This window comes from Lagenorhynchus albirostris, chromosome 20 (genome assembly GCF_949774975.1).
Source record: "Lagenorhynchus albirostris chromosome 20, mLagAlb1.1, whole genome shotgun sequence".
In the NCBI taxonomy this organism is placed as follows: Eukaryota; Metazoa; Chordata; class Mammalia; order Artiodactyla; family Delphinidae; genus Lagenorhynchus; species Lagenorhynchus albirostris.
The window spans coordinates 13,841,672-13,864,509 of NC_083114.1; the positions used below are offsets into that span (position 1 = coordinate 13,841,672).

General features: G+C 46.5%; 1 protein-coding gene across 10 annotated transcripts in view; it reads right to left on the minus strand.

The window, feature by feature from the left end:
* VPS53 (VPS53 subunit of GARP complex) overlaps positions 1-22,838 on the minus strand; it is a 139,781-nt gene that overhangs the window by 2,505 nt on the left and 114,438 nt on the right. For 4 of the 10 annotated variants that reach the window (XR_009537729.1, XR_009537737.1, XR_009537730.1 and 1 more), the window contains 8 exons: positions 15,326-15,463; positions 13,490-13,594; positions 12,304-13,025; positions 10,826-11,091; positions 10,064-10,242; positions 9,923-9,979; positions 9,636-9,765; positions 1,974-2,044 (listed from right to left, as the gene is read on the minus strand). Coding sequence is in view for 1 of the 10 variants with exons in the window: in XM_060135395.1 (XP_059991378.1) it covers positions 12,855-13,025; positions 13,490-13,594; positions 15,326-15,463 (414 nt within the window). In the remaining 9 variants the exon portion in view is untranslated. Of the gene's footprint in view, positions 1-425; positions 1,892-1,973; positions 2,045-6,754; positions 6,854-9,635; positions 9,766-9,922; positions 9,980-10,063; positions 10,243-10,825; positions 11,092-11,115; positions 13,026-13,489; positions 13,595-15,325; positions 15,464-22,838 lie in introns of those variants that run through there. The other 6 variants (XR_009537732.1, XR_009537731.1, XR_009537735.1 and 3 more) reach the window with 4 other exon arrangements.

The following is a 22,838-nucleotide window of genomic DNA, read 5'->3' on the forward strand; positions in this document are numbered from 1 at the left end:
ACTGACACGGCCCAGCCCACAGGAGTCTGTGCACACATGAGTTGGTGAGCTTGGTTCATACCTCTGTGCTCCCGGGACTCACAAAGGTGGCCTGAACCAGAGGCCAGGGACACCAAAGGCTGGCCATTTCAGAGCGAAATGGGCCTGAGGGAACAGGTTCCTTTTCTTTCTTTCTTTTTTCTAAAAAAATATTTATTTATTTATTTATTTGTAAAATTTATTTATTTATTTTTGGCTGGGTTGGGTCTTTGTTGCTATGCGTGGGCTTTCTCTAGTTGCAGTGAGCAGGGGCTACTCTCATTTGCGGTGCACGGGCTTCTCATTGCAGTGGTTTCTCTTGTTGCGGAGCACGGGCTCTAGGCACGCGGGCTTCAGTAGTTGTGGCACACGGGCTCAGTAGTTGTGGCTTGCAGGCTCAGTAGTCGTGGCGCACGGGCTTAGTTGCTCTGCGGTATGTGGGATCTTCCTGGACCAGGGCTTGAACCCCTGTCCCATGCACTGGCAGGCAGATTCTTAACCACTGCACCACCAGGGAAGCACCCAGGCTCCTTTTCTGACCTCTCACCTGGGAGACCACCAGGTCAGGTGGAGAGGTGGGATCTGGCCCAGCCTCAGTGGCGACGCTCACCCAGACACCGAATGAAGCTTGGGGTGGAGTCAGGCCAGTGACCCCTGTGTGGGGAACCTGAGGACCCCAAATACAGGCTCCACCCTTGGGGCCTCCTATGTGTAAGCTGAGAGCTGTTCTCCCAAACGCTCCCTAGTTACACAGAAAAAGGGCCGTGGCATCTGCAAAATAAAACCCAGATGGGATTTTGCAAAGAGCTGGGGCTCACGGCCTCGTTGGAACGACATCAATACACTTGCACTCCTGGCTCCGTTCTGTGTATTCACACCAGACAAGGACTTGCAGCCCAGAAAAATAGCCCTTAGTTGAGCAACTGAAGTTAAGACCCTTGGCTCCTTGGTTGAAGGGCGTGATAGAAGGGTGTGCAGGCAACAGTTGGCCAGTCTGCACAGCCACTCTCCAAAGGCAGCCTCCAGGACCCTCGGGGGATTTCGGTCTGTAGGCTGCGTGGGAAAGGGTGGAGAGTGGGAGCCTGGGGGCGGCCAATTGGCTCTGCTGTCCTTCCCTGGAGCCGGTGTCCCTAAGTGCATTCCTCTCCTCCCTCAAATTCAAAGCAGAATACCCCGCAGCGGGAGGCGGCTGTGGTTTGCAGCTATGTACTGTTGGGAGCTCCTGAGACTTGCCGAAGACATTTACATGCCTTTGAAGAAATGTTTTTCAGTTTTGAGGAAAATTAGCCAGGGGTGGGGTAGGAACTTGAGGTGAGAGAAGAGGTACCAATGAAAAATTCCATGAGTCTCATGTTTTCCCAGGTCGCATCAGCTGGGGGTTAACTGGAATTTTATTGACTCTTGCCTTGTACTTCTGCAGGATGACCCCAACCAATGACAAGTATTTCTGGAAGTCTCTGCCTCTCATATGCTCATAAATAAATCTGGTTATATGCAGAGGATGCCTGCCATTAGTTTTCTTTTCCTTTTCCTGCACCCACTGCCCCAGCCTTTGGTTCTGCTAAGTTGGGTGACAGTGACCCACACGGCGGCCCTCCAACAGGCTGCCCTTGCAGAGACCACCACCAGCTCCACCAGGCACTTAGAGAGGGGCTGCAGCCACGCCACCGCTGTGGGTACCAAAGCCCCGGGTGCCGTTGCCGGTGCTGGTGCGGGGGGAGAGCTACGTAGCTTGGAGGTGCCGGAGCTGTGCTGTGGTCCGCAGCTAAGTGCCTCTCGCCCCTTCTGGTTGCGTTTACAGGGTGGTCCTGATGCAGTGCGGCTTCCTTTATGCCTGCTTCCCGCCCTAGGATTCACCTTGAACCGTGCAGGGCTGGGCCAAGAGACAAATAATAAAACAAGCAAGCAAAAAACCCCTTTGAATTCCAAATCCCTCTCCCCTGAGCCAGGCTTACCCTTCTGGGCCGTTCTCTTGGGATTTCTCTAAGAGGCTTCCAGGTCCTGCATGCAAAGAGCACGTCTGGACCTGAGAATGACAGGGATACTCGACTTCAGTCGCGGCTGGGCCCTCTGCCCCATCAGACACCCATCAAATATCACCCAACTCCCATCTCAACACCTTGCTTTTCAAAGACTGAAAGGTAGACTCTGCTATTTCCAGGGATGCCTTTTTTAGCATCAAGGCTGTCTGCCATCTGAGAAAGGACCTTCTGCTGTTAGCAGGCTGTGTTGGAAGCAGAAGCTTCTAGAATGTGAGATATCATCATCTTACAAACCCCAAGACAGGGCACCATGCCTACCTATTCTCCACGCTTGTAATAAAAAGAGCAGTTAGTACGAGTGCAGCCCGGGCCTTCCATCACACACGGACATTAAGGAATCTGGGCTTTGTGTTCCTCTTGAAAGACTGTTTATCAGCAGATACCCTGTTCTTGTTCCCCAGAATCCATTTCACCTCTCCTCCCAAGGCTGAGAGCTCTTACCAAAACCTGCTCTGGGTGAGAGATTTGGGGGTTCGTGTGTGCTCTCCTGCTAGACCCATTCATTCAATCAGCACCTACCAAGGGCCTACTTTGTGCGAGACAGAGTGTGAGAGCACAAAGAGAGCCTCACCAGCCTGGTGGAGAGAGGGAGGTGAAGATTGGGGGAAGATTTCCGGAGGGAGTGACACCTGTGCTGATACTAAAGCAGCAAATAAAGAACAGGCAGCAAAGAAGGGAGGAGGAGATGATGACCAAAGCTCTGCCATGAGGTCTCTGAAGATCTGGTCATCCTTCTCCCCTGGCTTAGATTCACTGAGCGGAGAGCATTGCAGACTTGACAAGTGCCCCAAGTTCATTGCCTCTGGAGTCAATTAGCTCCATTCCCGGACGTGCATCCTGCAAAGATGTTGCACTGGTGACAGAGGGAAGCAAGAGTTAGGGTGGCTGGTTTAGTCCAGCTGTGCTCCTGGAAATGCCATGGCGAGGACACTGGAGCAAGCTGTTACTTTTCCTTTTGCACTTGTCACGGGTATTGTTTTGTGACTGTACTCTGGCATACAAAAGGTTCTCTTTTTATTTTTTTAAACTGAGCTCAGTTTAGCTCGTAAACCCCCCGTTTCTCTCTAGACTGAAGTGTCTTGCTCACAGTATAGTTCTTCTGGAAAATGACTAGTGGCTCTTGGGTAAATACTACTCTCATCCTTCCCTTTTGCCTGGGTGGCATCTGGGGAGGCTTCCGTAACATCACGGCAGCAAGGATGGGGTGGCTGGTGGTAAGTGCCTGGTCCGTGGTCGCCCTCCTATCTCTCTGGCCTCTACGGAGGAGAAATTTGCTCTGCTTGGCCAAGGAATGCCACCCTCTGCTTTTTTTTTTTTAATGGCACTGGTTGGCATTTGTGCCTCTACAACGTCGTTTTTTGTTCTGTTTTGCTTTTTTATTTAATTTATTTTTGGCTGCATTGGGTCTTGGTTGCTACGCACGGGCTTTCTCTAGTTGCGGTGACCGGGGGTCCATTCCTCGTTGCGGTGCGCGGGCTTCTCATTGCGGTGGCTTCTTCCGTTGCGGAGCACGGGGTCTAGAGCGCAGGCTCAGTAGTTGTGGCTCACAGGCTTAGTTGTTCCGTGGCAGGTGGGATCCTCCAGGACCACGGCTCGAACCTGTGTCCCCTGCATTGGCAGGCAGATTCTTAACCACTGCGCCACCAGGGAAGACCCACCCTCTGCTTTTCATGTCCATATGCCACTTGATCGGTACCCTAGTTGTCCCAGCCTGAAGTCCCTTCCAATGAGCTGGCCCTTTCATTACTTCTGGGAGCTCAGGGAGCTTGGAAGCCATCACCTCCCCATGACGGGGTGTGAGGGACTCTGAGGTGTGCCCGCCCTTGGGCCCACCTGGCCGGACAACACTCTCAGACACTCTCTCTCCTCCTCAGGTGCCTTGTTGAACACCTCACTTCTCTACGGGGACTGCAGTCTCCCAGGTTAATTGCTGGAAGCCAGGCAATGGTTTCTAGATCAGGGTTTCCCTCAAACTTATGGGGGTTTCGCTTATACTGGGGCTCAGCCCAGTGCGGTAGGGTTCTGGATTTCTTCTCCATGACCTTCCAGCCTCAAAACCAAGTCATATCCCCTCTAGTTCTTCCTCTTCTATTGATACCTGCTGGTCAAAATTCCCCCTCCCCCGCCACCTCTTTTTTCTATGGAAAAAAATGTTTATGTCAAGATGCACTGTCCCTCTGCTGATGGTGCTGGCTGTGTGCAAAGTCCTCCAGCATTTTGGCTCTTAAAATGTAAAGGGTAACTTTTAGAATAAAGGACAAAAACAAAGCAAAACGCCATTCCAACAATTCTTGTAACTCTCGCGGCTTTCAAGACTTTCTTCTCTACTATAGAATCACAAAGTCTCTACAGGAGTTCAGAAACTAAGAATTTAAGCTGTTATCTCCATAGCATCACTGCCAGAAGACAGTGCATGATAGGGAGCCCGGTCTGCTGATGGAGTCTGGGGAAAGGGCAGAGATAAAGAACAGAAGGGATGCTCAACTGAATATCAAACTCTACAAATACAAAGGACGACCGCTGCTTTCATGAGCGAACCAACAAAGCATGTCCTCTAGGAGCCCTGACCATGAGGGAAGCCACGGGGCTTTTGCTCAGAAAGTTTTCTTGCAGCAAGACACAGCACTGGTTGGGTCACATTTGGTTGTGTGCAGTGAAAGCCAAAGGGGGAACTTCTGCTTACTGGGTCTCTACAGATAGAGCTGCAACTACATCCTCTCAGTCAAGAAGCAGGAAAGAACATCTAGGGCAAGTGAGGATGTGGAGAAGAGCGTACACACGTACACACGGTCGATGGCAGTGTGCAGCATAACCTCTGCAGAGGACACTTTGGCGAGAGCTAGCAACATTTCAAATGTGCGTGCCCTTTAACCTTTTAAAATGGGAATTGAACGATTTTAGGAGAGTAGCCTACAAAAAGGTGGGCACAAGTAAGCAAAGATATTTACAGAAAGGTTTTCACTGGCGATGTGTTTCTCACTGCCAAAAAACAGAAACCTATTTGTATACTGAGAGGAGACTGGCTAAGTAAACAGTGGTCTATCTCAACTATAAAACACCGTGTAGCCTTAAAAAGAATGAGTGGCTCTGTGTATGCTGAGGGAAAAGAGATCCAAGATTTCTTGTTTAGCTATAGAAAAATATGCAGATATGCTTAATATGAATTTTGTTTGCAAAGCGCCCTCCCCCCACAGTGTAAGACAGAATGTCTGGAAGAGGAGTGTAGCACTTCTGATATATTTCTATATTGTTTAAACTTACTAACATGAATACTGTGTACTTTAAAAATGAGTATTATTATTGCAATATTTTATAAGGTGAAGAAAATGGAAACAGCAGTGCAGAAACACTCACAATCATTGGGGTTAGCAGTCATGACAGGAGGTCAGTGGAGCGAGCCTTACGCCAGCTTCTTCGCAGAAGCCCTCAGAGCAGAGAGGAACGCCGTGGGCCCGGCTGGGAAACCACGGAGAAGGGCTACCCCACGAGGAAACCCCACCTGCCAGGCCTGACCGGGACTGAGAGCCTTGATTTGCTGGGGCAACTTAGATTTTTCTCTTGGTTTCTGTGACTGGTGTTTGTACAATCATTAAGAAAATGTTTTACGATTAACTAACCATATTGGTTGACAAAGAGAGTTGGCAAGGGTGCCTTACTCTAAGGCCTTGAGACTGAGGAACTAGGAAAAGGAAGGTGGTGCCCTTTAGAGACGGGGAATTTCAGGAAGGGAGCCGAGTGTACCTGGAGATGCTCCACCCAAGTCGATGATGGGACCTGCAAGCGGACTGGGGTCAGCTGAAGGGGACGGACAAGGGCTAAAAATCTGAGAAACCTCAGAAGGCATAGCTGGTGTTTATACCTGTGATGGGCAGAAAAGTCCTCTGAAAGAGTCTGGAGTGAAAACCACAGGAGGCCTAAAACCTTGGGGCTTGACCAGAGTCAAGGTTCAAAAGGAAAAGAGCATCAGTGACGGAGACCAAGACGTTAAGGGAGCAGGAAAGCAAGGCATCGAGGGAGTGAAGGGAGAATTCCCAGGGGCAGGGAGGACTCACCAAATCCACGGAGAGTGCAAAGAGGATGAAAGTGTGGCAAGAAGGTCATCCTTCCAGAGAAGTTTCTGGAAGGTAGTTGAGATGGATGCTGAACAAGAGGGAATGCACTTAGGGGCTGGAGGTGATGGCTGTAACCTTTTGTTGGAAATGGTAACGAAGGCCACAAGAGAAGTAGCACGGGGGCCTGGGAGGGTGGTGGGAGATCAAAGAAAGCATGGAAGCCCTGGTTCACTTCTTCAGGCAGAACGGAAAAGGGGACGAGCTCTGAGAAACTTGGTGGGAGTGGAGGAGGGGGCAGGAAGGGAGGGGTGGGACTCCAGGGAAGGCCAGCCAGGGAGGGTGGAGCGGTGAGTGGCAAGTGGGATACACAGAGGTGGCTTGGACTTTGCCAGTCCTCGCCACAGTGAAGGGCAAGCTCACGACTGGAACTCTCGAGGTCTCAGTTTCCCAACTGATAAATGAGGAAATTTGAACAAAGCTCTAAAAACAAATAAACCCACATACCACCCAACGCTGATGCTCCAATTCAGAGCTTCCCAACTACAGAGCTGGGTCGTGGCCGGAGTGCACAGCAAATGCCCACGTGGATCCCCTCAGCCCGGTTGGCCGGGGGCGGGGGCGGTCCCCTGAAGCAGCCACAGTCCCCAGGCCCATGAATATGGCCCCGGCAGACTCTTCAACTGGTTTGCCCCAGTGTGATGCCAAGGGAGCACAAAGGTCATCATTTCTATGCTTCAAGTCCTGAAAAGGTTGGGAAGCTTTGCATGTACACAGACAGACGTGTGAGGCCTCAGGCGTTAAGATTTGGGGCTTGTCGGGATTTTGAGAGAAGGATGGCCTTCCTTGCAAATGTTGCCCAAGCCCCCTCCCCCAGTTCCGGTTGCATAGTTTTGTTCTTAGAAAAGAGCTGCCTCGCACAGGGTCGGGGGGTCGGGGGTGGTCCTTGCCCTCTGATGTCCTCTTTCTAAAGGCAGCAAGGCTCAACCCAGAAGGTGGCGTCCAGCGTGACTCGGACAGGATTTGGGTGACAGTTCAGGGATGTGGACCTCAGATGAAAAGCTGCTCTCTCCTGTACAAAGGTGACACCGCCAAACACCCCCGCCCCTCGAGCAGCAGCCGCTGATGAGGACAGCAGCTTCCAAACTGGCTTCTGGGGAACCTGGAATTCTTGAGATGTTTTAGGGGGCAAAGGAGCTCCACAAGGCTTTGATTCTAACCTCCCTTTAAGGATGCATACTTTAAGCTTATTCTAAAAACTGAACATTCGAAAGTAATAACATAACATGCGAATGTGTTATTGGTGCAAATATAAGATTTTACAGATCCTTGGTGTGTTAACCTGCACTGTCAGGGCTGTTCTGTGCACGTAGACCTCAGGATAAAGAGTCCTTGTCACATCTGGGTAACCAAAGAGTATCTGGGATTGGGAGGAGGGCTTGTTTAAAACAAAACTGATGCTGTTTGCAAATTCTTAGCTGGATTAAGTCAAGATTTCTCTATTCTATGCAAGCAAAGCAAAACACAGAAATAAACTGGATGCTGGCATTGGTACATATCGACTGCCACCCATAACCTTAGCTTTGCAATGCTTTCTATTTAACTGAAACAGTTTCAGTGTTCTCACTGATTTGCTTTGAAAGATACTTGAACTCACAAAATGTATTAATAAAATACTTTTATCTATTCGTAGAGTGAGAGTCCCATGTAAAGTTGGGTCTCATAAATTTGAAAACCACTTGTGAAGTGCAAAGAGCATGGATGACACCAATCCTGGCTCTGCCACACACGAGCTACATAGCCTTGGGCACATCATTTGCCCCCCAGGCTTCCAGGTCCACATCCATAAAATCCTACCCACTTAACAGGGGTTTTGATCCAATGAGGTCTCTTAACTATCCAGGAGGCAGTAAATACTCAGTTCCCTCCCCACCCAATAGCATGGAATGGCCTGGATCTCTCGGGCCTGCTCACAATCAGGTATTATTTGCATGCCAGACAGTAGCTGGGCTGCAACTCTGGCCAAGGGCTTAATCCACGGGGACCATAAGGCCCATTAGCGCCCTTCTCTGACGACTGAGCAAGCCAGCCAGCCGAGGGGCCGACACTTGGGATCCGTTGAGAGCAGTGCCAGGGTTGCAGCAGGGAGTGGGTATGAGGCTGGGGGAGGGGGGTGTCTCTGTGTGTGCACGCATGTTTTCTTTACACAACACTGGCCATTTTTCCATTTGCCTGCTAAAGCGCTTCCGCGGCTGCCCCAGGCCAATCTCAGGACTTTAGTGAAGAATTCCGTGGAATGCGGTCTCTTTAGCAGGTGGTGCGCTTCCCCTCTGCTTGAGAAGGGCCTTCCTTTTCCATCAGCACAAAGCAACCAAGCAGAAGCTGGAGTTTCTCTCCACCACTTCACCTGGTGCTCCTGAAAGTTGCAGCCTACTTGGTAAATGCTTTTCATGGCCCCAGAAGTAAAGGGAAGTTATGTTGAGAAGCTGTTCTTAATTTCTCACGTGTTGAAGAATTACCCCAAGCAGGATCGCACCAGCGATTATGCAAATTCTATTTGTTGCCGAGCAGAGGCCACCAGAGCTCTCAGATTAAGTGATAAACATTCTTAGGGGACAAAGAATGTACACAGCTTTTCCTCTGTATCACTCTTATCGCCCAGCATTCTCTGTATCGATATCCCCAGAGGGGACTGGAAGAGCCAGGCAGGTACTTTTCAGCTGATTACAGGGATTCTGCTGGCCTTGGGAATCATCATTGAAAGGCAACTGTGAAGTAATCCGAATAGCTGGTGAACTTCTGGCTTCCCTGTTAGGTCTGCCTGTCCCAAGATAATCTCGCTTAGCATTTTCTGGGCATTGAAGGTCAAAAAAAAAAAAAAAAAAAGAGTGCAGGCAAGAATTTTGTCCCTGCCAGGACTGGCCAGTTGAAATCGGTTCTGTGGACACCAGACACCATTTCTAAAGACATGTTTTTTGGAAAGCAGCCTTTGGCAATCCTTCTAATTTGCATTCAGAGGAAATGTGCCACATTTTCCGTAACAGGCAGTCCGGCCAACACCACCGGGGAGGGAGGAAGCTCTTTTCTCAGTGTCTGCAGGTTTATCCCTAAATGCTACGGAAATAGCAGCTGCTGGGGCAAGGGGAACGGAGGATGGAGCGTCTTTTAAAACGCTTGAGTAAGCTGGATATCCCAGGCGGCAGACCTAAAAAGGCAAAGGCTCCGTATTCCGGTGCTTGCTTCAGATGCAGCCTGCACCCAGCAGCAGGCTGTGTTGTCACATGGCCATCCTGTCCAAGTGAGCCCAGGGACAGAGCAAGCGCTGTGGCCACCCACTTGGGGCTCAGGCCTGGCGAGTGGTAAGGAGCAGGTCACATTTCACACGGCCTCGTGGCTGACAGAGCGTGTGCACAGCTGGCTCTTGTGTGACCTTCACTGCCCTGTCAATTACACGCACCCCCCGCCCCCTTTCATGGATTATGAAAACTGCTTTTGTTTCAAACATTCTTTATATCCCTCTACTTACCTGGTTATGTATGTGAGAAAGAAGAGAGCCTGGTGGGTCAATCATCTGGCAGCGTTCTTCTGGGTGGGGTATACGGAAATGTTTCTTTTCTCATCAGATGGATTTCTGGCTACCCTATCGAAGTGGTGAGCTGGTGAAAATAAAGAATGGAAACTAGGGAATGATCTTGAAGCCAACCTAATGGAAGTGCTGCCGCAGATTTTCCAGGGCTGAGGGGAACATCAGACTTCCCCAGAGGTTCACTGCAAAATGCCCACCCAGCTATTAAGGAAACCGGATTGACTTACTGTGCACAGGACAGAAGGCCTCTGGCAGTCACATGGAGAAGCAGGCTGTGATTGGAGCTGGGAGGTGGAGAAGGGAAAGTCAACGGGGTAGAAATTTGGAGCACAGGGAGGATTCCAAATCAGAAGCAGAACGCTTTATACCTATTTACAGAGGGTTTCCACCACCGCTGGACATGCCGGGACCTCGCTGAGGAACATCACATTCTGGTTTCGTGCTGTCAGGGAATGGGCGCATCTTCACCAGGCAGAAGGGCAGATGCCGAGAGGGGAGCCCAGGCTTCACGGGCTCGCTAATTCTTTCCCATAGCCTGTTCTGTTTTCTGTCAACAGTGAGGAAATACATCCTAGCAAATGACATCCAGTAATGCTTTAATTAACTGTAGTATTTTATGCTGCGATATGCGCCACGAAATCACTTCCAGACGGGGGAAAAATGAATGATATTTACACAAAAAAGCAATCTCTTTATTTTCAGGAATCGATACCTTGAGGGTCCAGGGGGCTTATCTATTTTGATAAATACTAGAAAGAGACTGGAAGAGTTTCTTTACTGTGTAAAACCTAACAGTACTCTTTCTGCACGCCAGCTTTTCACGTGTCCGTGTTTCCAAGGCTATTGTTTAAATGGCCCAATACAGTTCTAAGGATTTTATTTTTAGCAATCTGACTTGGAGGAGACAAGAAGTGTGAAACACTTGCTTTCACGCTCAAGCAAGTTGGTTATTTTGGAGATTTCTCTTCCTAGAGAGAGGAATTACATTTCCAGCTGTGAACTTGTGGCATTTTCCCTAGCGTTCTGTAAACGGGGGACCAGGGCTCCCTGTCCAATGGCAATTCAGGATGGGCTGGTGTCGCGTCCCTTGCGTCCCCTGCTCGCTCGCCCTGCCTGCCCGTCACTCTTACATTGGTCCTTGGACGTCTGCTTTCGGTCCTGTTCCACCTGCACCGAGGAGCTGCCCGAGGCATGGGAAAGTCGGTGCCCTTTCCTGGGAAAGCCCCAGGTACTGGGTCTTTGTTCTTCAAGACAGGAGGCGTGGCAACAGTTAGTTTCAATTCCAGAACGGAATTTGGAGGTCAAAACACCCCGTCCATGGTGGTTCCCATTTCCCTGTTATGATCCAAACAGAATTTTCTCCAGCCTGGGCACCTCTAACGAGCAATCAGGAAGTCTGTCCAGAGTAAAAACAGCAGTGAACTCTTTATCAATTATAAATTACGAATATTTATTTTAACCACATAAGGTGACTTTAAGTTTTTTTTTTTTTTAAGGGGCTAGAGAAAGCAGAGGGAAGGAACCGGTACAGTATCTATATAATTTAGCTGAATAACAGAGTTGTTAGCTACTGTTTTTATCAATGAGTGCTCCTTTATATATATTATTTCAAAGTGACAGTAATAAATAAACCTTCTGTTTGGGGCTTGATCATCAAAACAAGAAGAATCCTAGTCAGTACGGGGACAGCATGATTTCTGCCATGGTCCCTACCACCAACACAAATTCAAAACTCAAGCTGCTGGCTATCAGCAAAAAGAAAAACCTTTACCGTTTGGGTACCAGCTCAGTTATACAGTAATTACACTTGCTTAGAGTCAGAAAGAACATACATTTATGAAAATGTGCAACAGGAACCCTTCAATAAAGCAAACTTCTGTTACAATGGTTCTTCACGAGAAGTAAGCGTTATAATCACCTATGGAACTTTTAAACCTAGATGCTGGGCCCCACTCCAGACTTAATTGATTCACAATCTCCATACATCTGTACTTGTAAAAAAAAAAAAAAAAAAGAGCCCCAGGCGATTCTGATGCAGCCCCCCCAGATGAGAAACACGCTCTGTCTGTACAGGACGCACACAGGGCACGCAGCGCCCATCAACAAGACACTTGACGTAACTCCTACTGACTTCTGCCGGCTCCTGGAGCTTACTGACAGTGTAATAAATCAAGAAGGCAACTTCCCCGGCTGTGACCACCACCTGGGGTGCAAAACAGCAGCTTGACATCTCAATGCCGTCATGGAGACTTCCAGAAAATGACTCCTCATGATGAAACACAAAGAGAAGTGTGGATCTGTAAACACTGAGAGTGACAAGAACCAGGTGTGGGAGTCCACTGGGTTTCCAGCTCCCAGGCCGAGGACAGATGGCTGAAGTGGCTGTTTGGAGATGGGCCCATCATCCCTTCTTTCAAGAGTGGGAAGAGAATGTTAACCTCAATTAGCTCGGGCTGGATAACCTTACCAGAGCCACACCATGGCTGTCTGGGCAGAGTGAAATCTATCGACTGAGCTGCCCACGTGCCCCCCCAGCCCCTTCCCTGCCCTTCCAGCGCTTTTCTTATTTAGCCAGCTTTCCCTACTAGGGCTTAGCTAAAGGCCACACCTCTTTCTTCCGTCACACCTGTGATCTTCCACTTCATAACTTGGGCCCTAGAGCCAAGCCCAGATGACATCTCTTAAGGGTCCGGCCGCAGAGGGAACCTCACACGGCTGCATGTGGAGGAAGGGGTGAGTTCCAGGCTTTCTCACCCACGGTGCTGGGATAGAAGCATGGAAAGGAACAGGACCACATGCCAGAGGGTGTGACTGCGGGGGTGAGGCTACAGAGTCAGCGACAACTGGACCAGTCGAGGGCAGCCCGGGACCAGCAAGTGAAGCACACGGAACCTTCACCCCCAGCTGCCTCTGCTGCAGGAATCAGGGACCATCTTGACTGCCTTTTTATAATCTGGCCGTTACCCGTCTTCTCCGATTAGGACAGGAATTAAGACAGGACATGGGAGAAACATGTGAATAACCCAAAAGCCCCAGCAAGTTTCAAGACGGATGATCTGAGAGTCGGGGAAGCACAGGAGAGGTGGGGGGCTTCCGGAGATCTGGGTGCTGGTGGGGGGGGGTGTCACTGGCTGGGGGAAAAGTGCCCCTTGGACGCTCCTACAGTCTCTTTTTAATTAGTTTCTCCAGTTTGCGGATGCGAGATGACTCCTGTTCTGGAGTTGGAGCCAGGAGGGACAGAGAGCTGGAGCCTTCGGGCCCTGAGGGCGGCGCGGGGAGCCTCTGGCGGAAGAGATCCAGCATGCTGCTCTGCTCGCTCCTTTTCAGCCCCTGAGGTGGAGAGAGAAAGGAGGGTGACGTCAGCTCTGGCCCGAAGGGCCCGAGGGCAAGCGCAGTAGCTGGTATTCACTGGGCTGAGGATTAAGGCTTTCTTCAGGGAGATACCAGCCCTGGGTAGCAGCCTGGGAGAGAATCAGAGGAAGAGGCAATAGGAGAGGAGGGAGAAGGGGCTGAGAGGGCGGAGGACAGGCGGCAGGATGCGCGAGGGTAGCCTCCTCTCCACCGCAGTCCCGCTGAGCCTGGCTCTCTGCTGGGCGTCAGGGTGCCATCAGAACGGGGACACTCGCAGGCCCCGGTTCTTCCTCCTCCTTAAAAGGCTTCTGGGAGTTGGGTGTGCAGCCCGGGCCAGGCATGGGCACTTTGAGATAGCTCCCGGGGGCCAATATCCCATCCCCCAGTTAACCACCGAGCGTGAGAAGAAGGTGCCCGGGGACAAAACAAAACGCGGAGCCAACCTTCATGTCCAGGATCTTCTGGAAGGTTTCTGTGTTGCAGTCCGTCAGGAGTTTGATGTAGTTGTCCACAAACACCACCAACGGCTCGTGAGGGGCCATCACGACCTACCGAGGGAGAGAGACGAGAGTAGGCCTGCCGGGAACACTCACGATCGGAGGCCGAGGATTACCTTTCCTCACTTGCAGGCCGATCACAAAACGGACTCTGCACGATCTTCTTAGGTGGCAGCAGCAGCTGCAAACCCAGAAATGTCCTGACAGCCTGTTTCATCTCGACATTCAGTTAGAGCAATGCTTCCTAAATTTCCTAAATCATAAACGTAACCTGGATTGCTTCTTAAGTACACCTTCCTACGTCCCTCCTCTGAAGGTTCTAATTCAGAGGGCCTGGGGGGAGTCCCAAGTGACTTTTTAAATATCAGGACCACGGGAAACACTCTGCTGCAGGGTCCCCTGTTTGAGACATTTCGTAGGTTCGTGGTACCTGCTCCTTCTGTCCTGATGTATCACTGTTCCCGAAAGATGGCCTCAAAAGGCACTGAATTAAGTGCATTTTCTCAAAAACAAAACCCCTAGAACAGCCTCACTCTTTTCAAGACTTCAAATCTGGAACTTCATTTAACTACGTCCAATTCATGTACCAACAGCAGGAAAGCAATGGCATCGCAACCCTCATATTCACTGCCATTTGGTTTTCAGCATGGCATCTGATCTCCTTCCTCCAGCAGACTGGTTTTTTTTTCCTCCAGAGGCAACCATTGCTTCAATTTTCTTTTTTTTTAATTTTAAAAAATTATTTAATTAATTAATTTTTTGGCTGTGTCGGGTCTTAGTCGCGGCACGCAGGATCTTTTTTTGCGACGCACGGGCTTCTCTCTAGTTGTGGCGCGCAGGCTGCAGAGCAAGCAGGCTCAGTAGCTGTGGCGCGCGGGCCAGCAGACTGCTTTTGTTTTGAATTTCTGAGCATATGACTCAGACTGGCAAGGAGTATGCACTCAGAAGTTCTCTCTAAACCCTGCTCTCCACCCTGCTGAGTAAACCAGCTAGGGAAGAAATGGATTAGCCTGCTTCCGGTTTCCTCAGGCCAAAGCCTGAGGTCTGTGTGGGCCCCTCACCTGCTCCCACCCATGTCAGGGCCTGCCGTTACTTTTCACTCCTCCATCATTCGAGTTATTCTGTTTGGAGACAGACCTGAAGGGCCTGCAGGCCCTGGCCTTCTAAGAGCATCCCCTGACAGTTCCGTTTTTTCTCCAGCCTTCTCTCCCCTCCCCAACAGGCCCCCTTTCCCCTTGACACATCCAGATGGAAATCATATGCAGGAGCTCAAGGCTTCAGACGTTCTCAGCATCATCACCCCATGTATATTTTATTAAACGGGGCTTTAGAAAACCCATTTGCTGATTAGAATCAGTTATGCAACATCTGTTCAGAGTTCCTATAAAGTGGCAGAGTTCAGAGTGCCAAAGAGGCTTACGTGGACCTGAGTAACTGATAGCTGGGCCAGAAATTCCTGCTAAGAAGCAGAGAGATCCCTGACTTAGATGCTGATTCACAGTGACAGCGCCACCCAACCTCCAATCTTGGTCAAATCTTATTACAAGAGAATTCCACTATGATGAAGAATTCATTTGTCAGATAGAATTACTGACCCCCCAGTAACAGTGCACTGACTTTCAACAATATCTGATGAGGCCAAAGTCTGTGGACAATCTTTTAGGACTGATGGGCATAGGTCCTAACCTGTGCTTTCAAAGACTAGTACTCAGTACTCCTTGGAATAAACAATCAGATAACCAGGCCCTTTAACCGAAACCCCGAGGAAGACACAAGCCCCACCTTGAGGATCATCTCCGCTCGGGTCATGCCTTTCACCACGATCTTTGTGTAACTGGCTGGGGCTTTCCTCACCACCTGAGAGCCGATGGAAGGCAGATCGAGCAGGACCATCTTCAGGGAGTGGGTGTCCAGCAGCAGCTGAGGGAAGAGAGCAGAATAGAACCAGCCACTTCACAGGGACACGATACCTGGTGTACGCACACTGATTAATAACACTTTCCTGATTTTAAATGTAATACGTTCTCATGAACGAATGAACAAACATAAAAGGAAAAACATGAGTTATAATTACTATGACCCAGGAAAAAATAATAAGATGTCACAGTTCAGTGTGGTATCATTCCCACCAGCTTGTGTGTGTGTGTATAACATGCTAGAGTTATACTGTATAGACAGTTTTACGACCTGGTTTTTCCACTTAATACATGAAGTTTTTTGAATTCTATTTTCCCATCTTGGCAGTCTTTAAAAAAAAAATCATGATTTTTAATGGCTATACAGTACTCTATGGCGTGTGTGTGTGTGTAACTTCAATATTTTTAACCATTCCCCTACACTTTGTTTCTAGATTTTTATTATTATAAATAACGAATACTGTAATGAACAGCTGTGTAGATATAATTCTAGGTCTATCAGCGGCATTTCCTTAGGAGACAGTCTTTGGGACAGATCAAAGGACGAGGGCATTTGGGAGGCTCCTCTCACACAGCCTGAGCTGCTTTCTGAATGGAATGTACCTATTTACACAGTGCGGACCGCACCCACATCAGCACTGAAAACTGCCATAAAAATTTTGCGTATTCAACAGGCAAAACATGGTAATTCCGCGCTGCTCTACTGTGGATTTCTCTGGATACCAGTGAGGATGTAGGAGATTAAATCAAATTTAAACATCAGTATCTTGGCAACAAATTGTCTTTTTCTTTCTTTTTTTTTGGTTCTCTTGGATAGCAATTATTTGGAAGGCTATCAGCTTTCCTGATTGCCCACCAACTGCAGGCACAGAAATGGCATATATACACTGGCCTGTTCAGACAGTGTAGGAGGATGGAATCACATGCCCACCAAGCAGACAAAGGTAGCAGTAGGGAGACAGTCTCACTACTGCAACTCTATGGTCAATCTTACGTTCAGGACAGGGCTTGCTGTATCTACCACTGCCTGCTCCTCTCAGAAAGCTTTTCATAATTATATCAAGCAGGGGTGGAATGGTATCCCTTCAGGCCCTAGGACACCCTGAATTCTCTCATTCTCCCTGTACTTTGCTATGGACAGGAGAATTAACGACTAAAGATAAGACAAACTCATTAATGAGAAACACCATTAACTTAATGGACATGGTGATTATAATTTTGACAATGGTACAAAAAATTTGGAGAAGCCATCAATGTTTTACTTGGGATAACACAGAGGGAAATATTGCTCTCAAAAAACGGTGAGGCATTGAAACAGACTGATTCTGAAGTTTATATGGAGAGGCAAAAGACCCAGAACAGCGAACGCAATATTAAAGAAGAACGAAGTTGGAGGACTGATCCTACCCAACTTCCAGACTTATAATAAAGCTACAGTAGGGACTTCCCTGGTGATCCAGTGGTTAAGACTCCACACTCCCAATGCAGGGGGCCTGGGTTCGATCCCTGGTCAGGGAACTAGATCCCACGTGCCACAGCTAAGAGCCCGCATGCCACAACTAAAAGATCCCGCACGCCACAACTAAAGATCCTGCATGCTGCAATGAAGATCCCGCACATGGCAACGAAGATCCTGTGTGCCACAACTAAGACCAAGTGCAGCCAAATAAATAAATAAATAAATATAAAATAAAATAAAGCTATAGTAATCAAGACAGTTTAATACTGGTGAAAGAATAGACAAATAGATCAACTGAGAAGAAAAAGCCCAGAAACAAATCCACACAAATATAGTCAACTGGTCATTCACAAAGGAGCAAAGGCAATTCAACGGAACAAAGACAGTCTTTCCAACAAATGGTGCTGGAACAGCTGGACATCTATGTTCAAAAAATAAAAATAAAAGGGAATCTAGACACAGACCTTATACCCTTCACAAAAACTAAATCAAAATGGATTACAGACCTAAATGTAAAACACAAAACTATAAAACTCCTTGAAGATAACATAGGAGAAAACCTAGATGACCTTGGGTATGGTGATGACTTTTTAGATATAACACCAAAGATATGATCTGTGAAAGAAATAATTGATAAACTGGACTTCATTAAAATGAAAAACTTTTGCTATCCAAAAGACAATGTCAAGGGAATGAGAAGACAAGCCACAGACTGGGAGAAAATATTTGCAAAAGATACACCTTATAAAGGACTGTTATCTAAAATATACAAAGCTTTTTAAGAAAAACTCAACAATAAGAAAACAAACAACCCAACTAAAAAATGGGCCCAAGAGCTTAACAGATACCTCACCAAAGAAGATATATAGATGACAAATAAGCATTTGAAAAGATGTTCCATATCATTTGTCATCAGGGAAATGCAAATTAAAACAGCAATGAGGGCTTCCCTGGTGGCGCAGTGGTTGAGAGTCCGCCTGCCGATGCAGGGGACACGGGTTCGTGCCCCGGTCCGGGAAGATCCCACATGCTGCAGAGCGGCTGGGCCCGTGAGCCATGGCCGCTGAGCCTGCGCATCTGGAGCCTGTGCTCCGCAACAGGAGAGCCCACAACAGTGAGAGGCCCGCGTACCGCAAAAAAAAAAAAAAAAAAAAAAAAAAAAACAGCAACGAGATACCACTATACATCTATTAGAATGGCTAAAATCTGGAACACTGACAACATCAAATGCTGGTGAGGATGTAGAGCAACAGAACTCTCATTAGTTGCTGGTGGAAATGCAAAATGTTACAGCCACTTTGGAAGACAGTTTGGTGGCTTCTTCTATTAAAACTAAACATACTCTAACCATACAATCTAGCAATCATGCTACTCGTTATTTGTCTAGAATTGAAAACTTATGTTCACACAAAAACCTGTACATGGATGTTTTTAACAGCTTTATTCATAATTGCCAAAACTTGGAAGCAAACAAGATAACCTTCAGTAGCTGAATGGAGAAACTGTGGCACACCCAGACAATGGATTATTACTTAGTGCTAAAAAGAAATGAGCTATCAAGATATGAAGGAACCTTAGGGACAACTAAGCCCATGCGCCACAACTACTGAGCCTGTGCTCCAGAGCCCACCAGCCACAACCACTGCGCCACAACTACTGAAGCCCACGCGCCTAAAGCCCGTGCTCCACAACAAGAGAAGCCACCGCAATGAGAAGCCCACGCACTACAATGAAGAGCAGCCCCCACTCGCCGCAACTAGAGAAAGCCAGTGCGCAGCAACAAAGACCCAACGCAGCCACAAAAAAAAAAAGATATGAAGGAAACTTAAATGCACATGACTAAGTGAAAAGGCCAATTTGAAAAGGCTACATATTGTGCATGACCCATAACACAGCACTAATATCCTTTAGAGAAATTCTTGCCTATGTAAAAAAACAAACAAAAAAAAACCGTTCCCTGCATCCACTGTTTGTAAAAGCAGAAGACTGGAAACAACCTAAATGCTCATCAACGGTAGAATGGATAAACAAATGGTGGCATATTCATGCAATGGAATATGATATTTTAGTTAAAATGAGTGAACTCAAACAACCTATAACAACATAGATAAATCTCAGAAAACATTATGTTGGGCAAAAAAAGCAAGTGGGGGGCTTCCCTGGTGGCGCAGTGGTTGAGAATCTGCCTGCCAATGCAGGGGACACGGGTTCGAGCCCTGGTCTGGGAAGATCCCACATGCCGCGGAGCAACTAGGCCTGTGAGCCACAACTACTGAGCCTGCGCATCTGGAGCTTGTGGCCCGCAACAAGAGAGGCCGCGATAGTGAGAGGCCCGCGCACCGCGATGAAGAGTGGCCCCCAGCTCGCTGCAACTAGAGAAAGCCCTCACACAGAAATGAAGACCCAACACAGCCAAAAATAAAGAAAGAAAGAAAGAAGCTTTCATTTAAAAAAAAAAAAAAAAAGCAAGTGGGGAATGATATGTATAGTACCATTTGTATAAAGTTTAAAAATATGCAAAACAAAATTATATATCTTTTGTGAATAGATCCACATGTAACATATCAAAACATATACGGGAATGATAAAAATCAAAATCAGAATAGTGATTACCTCTGGGCATGTAGGGAGGCGAGAGGAAGGGTAGGGTCTAGGGGGGACTTCAGCCATAACTGTAATGATTTACTTTATATAAAAAACATCTAAAGCAAATGTGGGAACATGTTAAGATCTGACTGAGCTGAGTGGGAAGCTGATATTCTTGACATTATTTTCTCTACTTTTATTAACTGAAACTATGTCTTTTTCTTCTTCTTCTTTTTTTCCCGCACTATGTTATTTGAGGCCTAGTGAGGATTCAACTTTATCTTCCATACAGCAAAATTTCAGAGCCTTGTCAAAATCAAAGGCATGTCTTGGCATTATTTGCTAGCAGGAAAAAAAAAGATCAGTGATCATTTAAAAACTTATGGGGATTCTTCCTGTTTTTTCTGTACTTCTATTTCCCAGAGATATATTATATGCATAAATAATTGTACAGTCTTAAGCGACAGGAAGAGCTTTGAATGAGCCAGACATAACTCTCTAGTGTCTCCCATATTTTGAGAGATAGGACTTTTTCAATTCCCAGCCAGTCACAATAAAATTTTGTCCTCACCAGACAGCTGTACAGATGGAAATCTTCGTCTCAGGTTTTACCGGAAGTAATGCAGTCAGAAAAGGTGGGAGCTAGTCTGATAGGCTTAGCAGCTGTCTGTGGGCAATGAAGGTGAAAGGCCCCATTTATCATGAAAATCTGCTGGCTTTCATCTTTGAAAATAGCTGAAAGTTCATCCCCTTAGGCGTGAGGCATTGGGCAAGAGGTGGCCATCCACCAAATTTGTTTGAGCCTCAGAGATAAATTTTGGGGTGGTGTGGCTCATGTTCTTGATGGGCTACTGGGGTGCAGATCTGGCCAGCATGCAATGCCTGGGAAGCGTCATCACCCAGCAGTGGAAAGCTCTGAGGGGTTTACTTCTTAAAGAGCCCCTACAACTCTTGGGGGTCATCATGACTATCACAGTGATGGAAACCTTGAGTAGACAAGATAAAAGGCCCACTGCTAGAAGGTAAAGGACCATATATACAACGTTAAGTTTCAATGAGGTGACACAGAAGAGACAGTTCCAGATCTGAAGAATGGATGGACCAAGGTGAGGACATGCCTAGTTTCTTTCCTCTTTTCTTTTTTTTAAAATTTAGGTGTAACTTTCATACAGTAAACTACACAAAGACCAAGTACATAGCTTGATAAACTATTACATAATGTATATACCTATTGCCTCATTAAAGATATGGGACATTTCTCCATCGACAGAAGAATGGATAAAGAGATGTGGCATATAAGATGTTACTGAAAAACCCGAATGAACTTTTTGGCCAACACACACACACACACACACACACACACACACACACACACACACACACGCAAAATGGAATACTACTCAGCCATAAAAAGAATGAAATAATGCCATTTGCAGCAACATGGATGGACCTAGAGATTATCATACTAAGTGAGGTAAGTCAGACAGAGAAAGACAAATATCATATGATATCACTTATATTTGGAATCTAAATGAAATGATACAAATGAACTTATTTACAAAACAGAATCAGACTCACAGACACAGAAAACAAACTTATGGTTACCAAAGGGGAAAGGGCAGGGGGATAAATTAGGAGTTTGGGATTAGCAGATACACACTACTATATATAAAATAGATGAACAATAAGGTTCTACTATATAGCACAGGGAACTATATTCAATATCTTGTAATAACCTATAATGGAAAAGAGTATGAAAAAGAATATACATATATATAACTGAATCACTCTGCTGTACACCAGAAACTAATACAATATTGTAAATCAACTATACTTCAATTTTAAAAAAAATAAAAAAAAAAAAAAGGATATGAGACATTTCTTGCATCCCAGAAGGCTCCCTCAGGTTCTCTTCCAGTCAACGCTCTCCCTTCCTTCCTAACAAAGATGACCACTCTTCTGCCCTCTGTCACTCAGGATTCGTCTACTGCTCATTAACGTGCTATGAACATTCTTGTATATGCCTTTGGTGGCCATACACCCTTATTTCTCTGGGGTGGCATCTACACAGAATTGCCGGTTCAAGGAGTAAGCATATGTTTAGCTTTAGTACAGACTGCCAGATAGTTTTCCAATTTGGTTGTGCTGATTTCCATTCCTACCAGCGATGCATGAAAGTTCCAGTTGCTTCACATCTTCACCAACACTTGGTATCGTTGGCCTTTTTAATTTTAGCCATTCTAATATCATTGTGACTTTAATTGTGACTTTAATTTATATTTCCCTGGATGATTAATATGCTTTTTGGCTTTTTTGGTGAGCCTCCTTCTGAAGTGCCTGTTCAAATCTTTTGTCATTTTTCTACTGGTTGATCATCTTTTTCTAGTTGATTTGTTGAGGGGTTTTTTAAAGTAATTTTTTCAACTTTATTGAGGAATAATTGACAAATATACTTTAACTGCATATACTAAAAGTGTACAAGGTGATTATTTGACATACATATATATTGTGCAATGATAACCAAGATCAAGATAATTAACTCTCCTTATGTGTATGTGGTTAAGAATGCTTACGATCTACTCTCAGCAAATTTCAAGTATATCATACCACGTTATTAATTACAGTCACCATGCTGTACATTAGGTCCTTAGAACTTATCTTAGAACTGAAATTGTGTACCCTTTGACCTACATCTCCCCATTTCCCCCTTCCCCCAGCCCCTGGCAACTAACATTCTATTCCCTGTTTCTATGAAATTGTTTTTTTTTTTTCCTTTTAAGATTCCACATATAAGTGATATGTTAAGAGATTTTTAGAAGTATATACTTAGAATATGAGTACTTCGTTACATATATTGCAAATATCATCTGCTACTCTGGCTTGTCTTTTGAGAAAAAGAAGTCCTTAATTTTAAGTACTCCAAATAATCTCTTCTTTTATGATTGGTACTTTTAATGTTTTGTTAAGGAATCTTTGCCTAACTCACAGTCATAAAAATATTCTCTTATTATCTTCCAGAAGTTTTGTTGTCTTATCTTTCACTTTCAGAGCTATAATCCACCTGGAATTGATTTTTTAAAAACTGAGATACAATATACCATAAAATTCACCTTTTAAAAGTGTACCATTCAGTTCCAGACATCTCAACACACCACAAATAAATTCCATACCCATTAGTGATCACATCTCTTTTCCTCCTCTCCTCCACCCCTTGCCAACCATTAGTCTACTTTCTGTCTTGTGGATTTGCCTGTTCTGGACATTCCATATAAATGGAATCATACATTACGTGACCTTTTGTCTGTGGCTTCTTTCACTTAGTGTAACGTTCTCA